The sequence below is a fragment of the Colius striatus genome, chromosome 1, assembly GCF_028858725.1.
Source record: "Colius striatus isolate bColStr4 chromosome 1, bColStr4.1.hap1, whole genome shotgun sequence".
NCBI classification, from domain to species: Eukaryota; Metazoa; Chordata; class Aves; order Coliiformes; family Coliidae; genus Colius; species Colius striatus.
This window is the reverse complement of record NC_084759.1, coordinates 92,568,009-92,579,736: the sequence shown is the minus strand read 5'-3', so window position 1 is coordinate 92,579,736 and position 11,728 is coordinate 92,568,009. Positions and strand designations below refer to the sequence as shown.

The 11,728-nt window shown below is 36.9% G+C and overlaps 1 protein-coding gene across 1 annotated transcript; it reads right to left on the bottom strand.

The window, feature by feature from the left end:
- Positions 1 to 92: 92 nt before the first annotated feature.
- Positions 93 to 11,467, bottom strand: LCA5L (lebercilin LCA5 like). The gene is given in 10 exon segments (XM_010201854.2): positions 93 to 186; positions 188 to 271; positions 273 to 541; positions 543 to 709; positions 2,368 to 2,500; positions 2,777 to 2,886; positions 7,354 to 7,447; positions 9,366 to 9,503; positions 10,956 to 11,321; positions 11,324 to 11,467. Coding segments are annotated over 10 exon segments (1,536 nt in total). The 5' UTR covers positions 11,405 to 11,467.
- Between the last annotated feature and the right edge of the window lie 261 nt (positions 11,468 to 11,728).

The following is an 11,728-nucleotide window of genomic DNA, read 5'->3' as shown; positions in this document are numbered from 1 at the left end:
TCGTTTGTGCAGAGGTTATTCATAACAACACTTTAGATTTTGAACTAATAGTAGTGGTGGTTTGAAATTTGATGGTGCCATCCTGTGTCTTTTCACTGCTCTTTCTTCATTCCTTTCATGTTAGGACCTGAATGGTTGTCTCTTCAAATGCAGCCTGGTCCAAAGAGTTCTTTCGTAAGACCTTTCCCTTTCAGCAAATGTCATATAAGCGCAGCCTTCCACTTCAGTGGAACTGTCCTTCCACCTTGTGTTGGTAACTTTGCCAAAAGACTTCATATAGCCCAGAAGAGTTTCTCACTTTTGATTCAGCTGTTCTACTGCAGTCCTGCCCTGCATGTCTCTGGTTGCACCAACTGCCTTTTTTTTGTTTTGTACCTGATGTTAGAAGCCCATGATGCAAGTTCTCAGTGGCTTCTGAGAATATGGGGTTTTTTTCAGCCTAACGTGTTTTGTTTCTTGGACCTGGAGTTAAACATTTGCCCCCTGCTTTCTCACTGTTATTTAATTGTTCATCTAGCTTTTTTTTCTTCTTTTTCATATCCTTCCACTGCATCTTCCTCATTATCATTCTCTTTTACACTGTCACTTAGTGGAGTTAGTTCAGTTTTCATCAGTTTTTGCAGCTCCCATGTATGCAAATCTTTCCCTTTTTTCATAAATTCTAAACAAGTGTATTATTCCATCAGTAGTCTGCTCTCCCTTAAATACTCTGGAATGAAATACTGTAGAGTTTAGGAATGTTCTTAAATTGCCTAGAAATACAGTCATGAGGCATTAATAAGAAGAAGATTCACTTCCTTATTTCATTGCTTAAGTTGTTATTATTGATTGTATTTCAGTCTTTAAGATTATAACAATGCTATTTACTAATAAATATAACAGGATGGGGCAAGATTTAAGCAAGATCATTGTGCCATGAAATCCAGGTAAATATGTTTCTTTTTACCTTTTTCATTATGTTTAATTTTATTAGATGAATTAGCATGTAAATCTAACCAGTAATGGCTAACTATAGAGCCAGAAATGCCAGGTACAATGCAACAGAGAAAGCATATGAGATAGGAAGTACAATTGTAATTTTCTTGCTTTTAAATGGAACTGAAATATACATATGATTTTCTTTCCCTTAACTAACAATGCACTCTTGTGTGGAGCAGTATGTACTACAAATTTCTAACTTATACATGAGCTGGCTCCAGATTTTACTAGAAACAGGTATGTGTATATTAAATGCCTACAGTAAATACATTTATCTACTGCAGGAGACAGATTGTAATAGGTTTTTGTAATGGACTCAAGGAGTACCTCCAAAATGAGATAGAGTCTAAGCTCAAAGAAATATGAAGTGGCAATAACTAAAACATCTGAGTAAGACTTCCATAAGTCTGGTGTCAGCAGTGGGAGAAACCAGGAAGAGAGGCAAAGAGTGAGGAGAGAGATTGACTGGCAAAAATCAAAAGACCTGTGTCTTCTGACAACTTTAAAAAGAGGTTTCAAAGTCAAAAGGTGACTTCGATTATCTGATGCGGTCTGGAAAGGCTGCAGGCTGAAAAGCAGAGTACAAAGGACAGGAGTTAATGCATTCCAGATTACTAGCTCTATTACTGATCTAGTAAGTGACCTTAACAACGTATTTTATGGTCCCTGAACCTTTAGGGGTCACCAAATGTCTCCTACCATTTGTGATATATTTAGCGTGATGGCATTCAGATCTTGGTTCTTTCTGCAAGTCTTATGATAATTAAAATTAGTATTTTAGAAATAAAAACAGATAAAGGAATAAATGTACTATCTCCTTTCTTCTATACTATAGAATTTTTTCACATTAAAGGTGTTTATAGATTAGTCCCTCACATATAATATTTATGAGAACACAGTCAATGGTTAAGATTTAAATAAAATCTATTTACAGTGGTCATTGTAATGGGCAGATACTCCAAGCCCTCAAAGAAGTCCTTTTCCTTTCTCAGCAGTAGATCCTGCCAGAAACATGCATTGACATCAGCTATGATGAAGATTCACAACGAAAAATTTGACATCACTATTTGATTAGCATGGAATTAACAAGCTATTAACTAAAGCATATATTTACAGATAAAGTGTTGCCTTTTTACCTACAAAACCAGGAACTGCTATTGAAGTACAGCAGTTTGAAGATGCCTCACACTGCAGAGCTGCTGTGCTGTCTGTCAGAGCAGCACTGCCAGCAGCTGGATTTCTGTTGACAGTGCATTATTTTGTTGAACTAGTTCCTGTCAGTTGGGTACTAGTTAATGGCTGACAGACACATGTAAATTACCAGTACCCTCAGTTCATTCAACTTTTGAAAAGGTCAAATGAGTTTCTGAGAAAAATGTTGAAATATACCACCAAATGTTCTATTAAAAGTTTCTGGCTTTAGTATTTTCTTGGTTGATTGCTTTTCTCTTCTACATTGGGCATCTACGGATGCTTCATTTGCATTAGCTTTTTGATTTTTATCTCCTGAGGAATTTTTCTCCTGTAATTGGCAATTAGACATACAAATAATGAGGGAATACTTGCTTAGTGACTTTTAAAAGTACACAGTCTGTGCAATACTTATAAAAAAATCAGTAATTGCTAGTGCTATTCTTATTCTGTATTACAAAATTTGTAATACAATTGCATTCACACAAAATCCACATCCTAGAAAGTTAAGAGAATCAGGCTATTCAGGCATACTACTGAAACTTAAGGAACAACACACACCTTAACTGAGGGTTTAAACAAGGGATTGGATCCAGAGCTTTCATACCTTTGTTAGCTGAATTGGGCTTTTTCCTATTTCCCAAGTTTGGTGCTATGACAGCAGAAGTGATCTAAAACTCTGTTGATCTACTTGTACCGACCTGTTTATACTAAGACCTATTGAAAAAGGGCAATCATGAGTAATACAGTAGTTTCTGGAATTATATTGTTGGTATAAACAAAAGATATCTTTGAAGGCTGATAATACTGGTTCGTGGCATAGGATTTAAACGTTGTTTTGCTGCATGTCTTAATGCCCTTTAAAAAAAAAGTCCTTGTTCTGCCCCATCTATAAATGTTGAAACTTGGACACAAACATAGCTACCTGGACTTTTGGATGTATTCATCCATACATCAGTATATCATAAATACACTTAAGGTTTTTTTGGATCTACAAAATCCTATTCAGATAGAACATTCAGTCAGATAAATGTGTCAACACCTAGCTGGAGCCCATATAGACTCAATTTGTGTGGTAACATTGTAATGTAAATTTCAGAGGTCTAGTATGAGGCCTTAGCTTTCAGATTCCTAAATTTGGGTCTTACAGTGTAATAAGCATGCTTGCTTTTATGCCTTCTGACTTAGCTACTCACCTCCTTCAAAGTTAAGCGCTCGTATAGTGCTTTATGGAACCAAAAAGAGAAAATGCTTAACACTGTCTGGAAAATCTATGGTCTTTGAAAAGAGATTCCAATAGAGTCATTCAATGAGACCTTGAAAGAAACAGCTGAATGGAGATGGGATGAGGAAGGTGAGTATATTGTTCTTTTATTCTACTTTTAGAGTAAGTTTGACATGAGTACAGTAGCTGACAAAGTTGCTAACACAGCAGCAAAAATGTGATCTTAGCTGCCTCAACATTTGTCCTTTCCCAGTTTTGATCTCTGAAATCGTAGGGAGGCTCTCCAAAAAAATTGTGCTTTTAAAATATTTGCGCTTTGAGCCTAAAAAGGATGTTGGTAACCAATTTGAGAATTACCCTTGAAGGAATGGCTCTGATGATGTGGAGGGAATTCGTTTTCCCTTTTGCAAGGCTACCCGCATGTAGTCACTGCAGCAGCTTTTCCTACAGAAACCATCGGAGCGTTCCTCATGTTCAGAAGCAGGGGGAGCTGTACCCCTAGATGAGCTGGTGTGACCTGCCCACAACTGAGCAAACTTTGCTCTCCTGAAGAGATTATGAAATTCATAGTTTCATGCAATAAATCAATTTTATTTATGTTTATAGAACTTTCTGATAACCAAAGCAAGCTGACCTTCAGTTTTTTATTGGGATTGTTAAAAAAAATGCAGCCCCATATTCCTTTTTTTTTTTCTTTCCTACTGGGTAAAAATTTTTGTAAATGTAGAACAGAAAATAACTACTTGAAGAATTAGGTCTCTCTAAGTCTGTTATAGGAAACTTCAAGTCAGTAGTGAAAAGGAAAACCAATTGTCAGTAATTTCAGTTCTAGATTTCTAAATCATCTGCTTCTGTTAACTGGCAGAGAATGAAACCTATGTTGGCCAAAAATACCGAAGGCCAGATAATTTTGCTTTGAGCCCTTTCAGTACAAAATGCCAGGTCTCTCTCCAACTAAGCTCCCTTGTCTTGCTTAAAGAAAAAAGAACTTAAATAGTAAACAGTGATTTAAATATTGTAATATTGCACTAATCCATATGTGAGTAACATTTTTAAAAACACAACTGGTTATGTAACATAACTAAAATAATAAGTCAGAGCTTTATAAAAAACCCCTGGCTTGGAATGAGAAGTAGTGCTTCTTAATTTTACAACTTGAATTACCAACCATTTCCCTATAGTTCACTTGTAGTTAAGGCAGAGTAATGGATTGGCAGAGGCAATGGAGAGGAAAGAAATAAGCAACTGGGCTAAGACTTTGTACTGATACCACGATTTGAAGAATTTTGTGGGCATGTGCAATATTTTCAGCAGATATGTTTGCTACCATTTAAAAATTAAATGCACTTTTGTACCCATACAAAGAAAGTTCCATTCCTCCTTCAGTTCAGGAGCAGGAATATCTAAGGAGGTGCTTAACTCAGGGAAGTTGATGTTTAGATCATTATCCAAAACTAAGGGTGTAAGTTTGTTATGCAGAAAGCTCTCCTCCAGGATATTGTCAGAATGTTTATAATCCTGAGTAGGTGACAAAACTTTACTTTCATTGTGAGGAGAGTACTTGAAACCTCTTGATTAGTTTCCATGTCAAACACATTTATTATTAAATTCTAGATACAATATCTAAAGCAGATGATAAATTAGAAATGTTTAAGTGCTTCAAGAAAAAACTACCTTCTTCAACATTTTTTTTCCTGGTAAATATAGTGAGCATAAGGGCAACATCTGGCGGCCAGTCACCATTGGTGTTCCCCAGGGCTCAGTGTTGGACCTAGTTCTGTTTAACATCTTTATCAGTGATCTGGATGAAGGGATAGAGTGCACCCTCAGTAATGTTTGCAAATGATATGAAGCAGAATGGGAGTGTAGATCAGCTTGAGGGCAGGAAGGCTCTTCAGAGCGACCTGGACAGGCTGTAGCGATGGGCTGAGGCCAATTCTATGAGGTTCAACAAGGCCAAGTGATGGGTCCTGCACTTGGGCCACAGCAACCCCATGCAATGCTACAGGCTTGGGGAGGAGTGGGTGGAAAGCTGCCCAGCTGAAAAAGGACCTGAGGGCGTTGGTCAACAGGCAGCTGAAGATGAGCCAACAGTGTGCCCAGGTGGCCAAGAAGGCCAATGGTATCCTGGTTTGAATCAGGAGTAGTGTGACCAGGAGGGACAGGGAAGCGATCACGCTCCTCTCTTGGCGCTGGTGAGGCCACATTTCAAATACTGAAGGACAATGAGGTGCTGGAGCATGTCCAGAGACAGCAAAGCTCGTGAAAGATTTGGAGAACAAGTCTGATGAGGAACGGCTGAGAGAACTGGGGTTATTCAGCCTGAATAAGAGGAGGCTGAGGCTCTCTCCAACTGCCTTAAAGGAGGTTGTAGTGAGGTGGAGATTGATCTCTCATCACAGGTAATAAGTGATAGAATAACAGGGAAGGACCTCAAGTTTCACCAGGCAAGGTTTAGATTAACTATTAGGAAGAACTTTTTCACTTAGGGGGTTACTAGACACTGGTACATGCTGTCCAGGGAGGTGGTATAGTCAACATGCCTGGAGATATTTAAAAGACATGTAGATGAGGAGCTGAAGGACATGGTTTAGTGGTGGGCTTGGCAGTGTGAGGTTAGTGATTGGACTCAATGATCTTAAAGGTCTTTTTGAAGCTACTCAATTCTATGATTCTATAACATTTCTTGGTTTGTACAATTTCTAATTGTTTTTAGCTGTTGATTTCTCTGTTCAAGGGGTAGGATCCACTTAGCTGAACACAGGCACCTCAGGCCATATGAGGTGCCCTCAAATATTGAAGGTATGCACGTAAGGCTGTCTGGTATTACACAGGACCAATGGAAGACCCATGTCCTCCTGGAACAACTCCAGGGCAGGCAGAATGTGAGAAGACATCTCCAATGGCACTGTATGCTTATCAGTAGGCAGTTGAATCCCACTTTGAATGGGATTGCTAGACAAGATTGCATATAATAGATATTTCTCTACAATTCCTGGCTGAGCATCCATGTGAAAGAAACACTCTTCACTGAAGAGGTCTTTCTTGCCTGATAGAATTATCTTTCTACTGCTCTTTTCTATCATTCTACTATATTAGTCTAAATAAGAAGAATTCTGTGAATAGAAATGAGTGGATATATAATAACTGGGTTATTACTATCTCTCATTTCCCATTTAAATTTACATATGCTAAAAAACAAAGGACTATTGAGGATCAATATTCTCTTCTCTCAGATAAGGTGACAGTATGATCATCAGACTGGCCTTTAAAGTTCCTAAACCTTCTATCTGAAAACTCTTTTCTTTTCATCTCAACAAAGTGCAAGTGGCAGGAACTTCAATAAGGGACACGGAAGCATCTCTGCTATTTGTAAGTGACAAGGTCTAAGGATTTTAGAGATAAGAAAACACTTTTTAAAGACCTTTTTTTCTTTTCTCATATAAAGGCACTTTGGAAATCTGTACTACAACTAGGAGCTTGCTACAGGAGGGTTGTTTGTTAGGTGCCTTGAGTTAGTGTGCCATGTTGTGTGAATTCACACTGACAGTGACCACTTCTCCAGGCCCAGTCAAAAGGAACAGCCTGAACCAAAATCAGTCTGTAAAAGCTTTGCAGACTGATAGCTTCAGCTTGTTAAAAAACAAATAGGTTTTTGATGAAAATAAACACTTAAAATAGGAGCACTGTTTCAGTGTCACTGTTAGTATACTAAAACTATGTGTGCTAAATGCTATTCATGATGAAAATTGGGTTAAATATAAAAAATGGGTCATGTGTTTGTAGTCATAAAACAAATGAGAAAAAACCCAAGCACTTCTCTTTAAATGTAGTGTCAAAATATTTTTAGCCCATATAAAAGTAGCAGTTTGGCTTTTATTTTGCAATACACATCCCAGTTATAAAACAATGTAAGTTTCACATAATTAAACTAAAAAGGAAAATTAATGTACACTTACTTTTTTCAGGAGGTACTGAATCACTTTTGTCTTTTGGGATTTTAGGCATCCGATTCGCATAGGTATTTTTAACATAAATTTGCCGATCCATTTCCTAAGAAGAAATAAACACTATTAAACTTCTAACATGTGTTAAGAATTACTTTTTACCAACTTAATTTTCTCAGGAGAAAATTGTCAGTGATTTTGCTTTGTTCCAGGCCATGTGGTGACTTTACATGAATAGCAGATTATCATTTTCTTTCATGAGCCAAATCAAAGTTCTTCCTTTTTAAGGCTAAGAACACTTCTGTATACCTATATGATCTTTTTCAGAACACAGTGGTCAGAGGATGAAGTCTTTTAACTTGTTGTTCTGAGATTTATTTATTTTTTTTAGACCAAGTAATTTTTGGCTTCTTTTTTAATTTAAAAAAAAAAGTATTTACTCAGTGCCCCTGGTTACAATGTGTTCTGTTTTACAACTATTGCTTAGGAGATGACATAAACTTCAGAGGCACACTTTGGAAATCTATTTAGCAAGAGTCTTCTTTCCTTACTGAAACCTATCTTAAAAATAGAAAAGCGATTTTAGTAACACCCCTCACCAATAAGTTTTTAGTGTGAAAAATAGGAGCTACATTTACTTCAGTGATAGAGGCTATCCTGAAAGTGTGTCTGAATACATCGAATGGGCTGCATAAGCCACGTGCCCAAAACCACAAATGTTTAAGAATAAACTATCGTCTGTTCTGGCACAGAAATAAGGTTAATAAACATTCCTGATCATGTTTGTGGTAAAACAATAGGTTTTGTGAATCTAAATATAACACTGAGAGAACTGGGCACACATAGAAAACTGCATGGAAACCATATGAAATAGAAATATTTTATATAAATCTTAAGGGGAGAACCGTAGTTTAGAATAATTTCCATTCTGGAAGTTTTACATTAGCATTCCTGGGACTATAATTATTGCCGTCTCCCAGATCTGCTCATATAGGAGGAGCTCAGACTCTAGCATGGCAGGTGCTAGTCAGGGTACTTTGGTACAGGGTCCCGGGAGAGCACTGAACTTTTTTACTTTCTCCACAGCTCACTGGGCTTTTTGCAACTGGACAGCCTGGCTGCTGCTAAATATCAAGAGAAATGTTTCTGCATCTTACAAATAGGTAAGAGGACAAACAATGCTCCTGTGCAGAAATGCAAAGGTGAGTCCTCAGGAGTTGCCTGTTCTGCTTTTCACAGTGCCTGGGAAAACTTTCCTTGACAACATCTTTTGCAGACACTGATTCCATTTAGAAAGAGAAAGCTCCCTGGCAGGATCAACAGATGGATCCATCACTTCAAACAGAATCTTTTTTAAAAGTGTATCATAACTGTGTTACAAACACAGCTTAAATTACTAAAAAGCTGCAATGGTTTTCATGTTCTCTGGAATATGTGGTGTCTTTCTTGTTTGTAACGCATATGAAATACCATTCATGGCAATTTTGTCTCTGTTTCTATTTAGTGTCACTTTTATGTTTTCCTGTATGTTTGGTTTACAAGCATTACAGTAAGTGTTGAATGGAATATATTTGTCCCAAAAACATTAATCAAAAAACCAAGCTGGAATTAAACAGACTGTTGAAACATTGTCAGAAGTCTTTTTGGTAAACTCTAGTTTTGCAGATTGTAATATTTGGCTCATTTTGATTTGAAAGTACTTCTGAAAGGGAGCTCACTTGAAGTCAGTGGATGAATATATTGGCTTAGATCTACCAAAATGGTAATAAGTTGGTTTGTATTACTTCTTCAAATTGTGATGCATTAATCTCTGTTTCAATTAGTTATTGAGCTACTTTGGGCTTTTGAAAAATGAACTCTACAATAATTTCATCATTTGATATTTTGACTTGGTAGACTATAGACTCAACTAGGAAACAAAAATTCCATTACTAAATAATATAAAGGAGGCAAAAGGAAATAGGTAGCATTAAATACTTGAATTTTCTTGTAGGAACCAGAAACCTGTTTAAAATCTTGAATACCTTAATTTTTTGGTGAAGGGAGTTAATTTCCATTTGCAAGTTCTTTGTAATTATCCCAGCTTCCACAGCTCTCTTGTTCTCCTTTGCTAGCTGATGACTAAAGATGCAATTGTTCAACTTCAGCTGCTCTTCTAGGCTCTTTAAAAGATTATGCATTTTACCATATGGATCTACTCAGTATAATGGTTGAAAAAATTCAGTTCTTACTAGAGCTAAAAAATAAGATGCTAATATAATGAAAAGTAAGCTTCTAATAATTATATCATATTGTAAACAATTCATGAAGTTATGATGAAGTACCTGAAAAAGTAATTTGAAACTAAGCATAACCTAGTTTAAAACCTGATTTTACTAAACAGAAAAATATACTTTGCATTCAAACATAAAAAATAAGGCTGTATATTACCTTCCTGAAGGATTAATGAATACAATAGTCTTTGAAAAAATTTAAGACAACATTTCTGTTCACACTGTGCTCTATTAACTGTGGCAGCATGAGGAGGCTTAGTGTAAATGACAGCTGGGTAATTTATTGAGCACTTTATTGAGTATTTTGTCATGAGAACCCAGTGCAATTATAGTTAATAACACTGTAAGGTGGACACCTAACCCTGCATTCTTTTTATAACTTCTCACTAGGGCTTCTGTAAATAGAAAGTTTTCAAAAGAAAATCTGAATTCAGTTGTTTATATTTTAATTTTCTCTCATGTAATAAGCATACTTCAGACCTAGCTGTTCAGGTGGTGAAATGCCTCTCCCTCGCTCTTTAATTCTATGCATAATATACCCCATAGAAAATAGAAATTAATTCCAGGAGGACAACTGAAATTTCACTCTTCCAGTTTTGTTTTAAAAACTACGTTACTGCCTTTTTGTGAAAGGTTAAATAAGATTAAAGAAGCATGAGATATTAAAAGGAGTTGAATTATCTCCTCTTGCACTCCCACCAGGCTTTTACTACAGTTGCACAAGCTGACAGTAGAACCAACCTTAAAATCTAGGATACTCGACTACTGCTTAAATATCAGCAACCGCCCTACAGCCAATTGCAGTCAGTGACAGTAAGGGAAGAGATGGAGGTAATGTCCATACTGTTCAACAGCACCACATGAAAACAACGATGCTAGCTCTGGAGAGAAGCCAGCTTTGGTTGTTTAAGGAAGTCCATCAAAAGCAGCCTGGTGGTCTCCATGTATGACTAATCATGTGCTTTGCCAAGGTAAATTAGGGTCCATGCTATCGTGGCTAAATGTCCCAAGCCACCCTGGGTACCCCATGCTGCAGGCAGGGAGCAGAGTAGACACTCTTCTGAAGATTACTCTCCAGCTATATACGTTTCTGACCTCACAGGGTTAAGTCACTCCTAAAAGATCTTCATTGTGAAACTTAATCTACTCATACACTTACAAAAGATCTTAAAATCCTAGCAAAGGGTACTACTGCCATTTGCAGGACAGCACTGCATTAAAAAGAACGTTCAATGTTACAGGACTGTATTGGCATCATTAATATTGCAAGCAGCAGCTAAAAACCTTCCACTGTTCATGCACATAAAACTCTCCACAAATACAATTATAAGCATGTATTACCTGTATTTTCTTGTCATTCACTTCTATTTTTTCTGTAAGGACTGATAATCTGTGATCAAGTTCCTCTCTCTTTGCAAGAGCTTTGTCTTCTGAAAGCATGTACATGGCCTGCAAAGCATCTTTAGCTTTTAGCAGCTCTGCTTCAACTTTTCTGAGGTTCCTGGATGCATTTCTCTCATCTTTCTGAGACATCCTCAGGAGTTTCCTCAAAGCTCCCACCTCATTATAATGACTTGCTAAAAGATTCGGCAAGTTACTTTCTGAATTTTCATATCTACTAATTGCTTTTGAATGTTGACACTGAAGCTGTCTCAAAATGTGGCTTTCTTGGCTTGATACTTCTAATTTGTATTGTAAAAAAAAAACATTTCATTCTTCAGCTCTTTAATTATGTGATGTTTTGCTGATGATATTCGCTGAGCCACTGTATTTTTTTTCTGGGAAATCATACTACTCTGCAGGCTTAAAAGTGAAGAATTCTGATGTGGTATCTTCTCAGATGACAAGTTTTTTCCTCCTGCATTCAGACCAAAATAAACTGTCATTGATATAGCAATCATTTGAGGTAGCAAAATCAGTGTACATCTTTACTGCCCACATAAGCTTATATACTGCTCATCCAAGCTCTTTAACTGTGGTATATTTGACAAAATGCCCAAGATCTATACTAAGACTCCGATGTTCAAGAATTTCCCAGACAAATCCCTTAAAGATTTTATATCTCTATGTGTGCATTGGTGTGGCTGCACTGGGCCATCGCTAACTAGATCTAC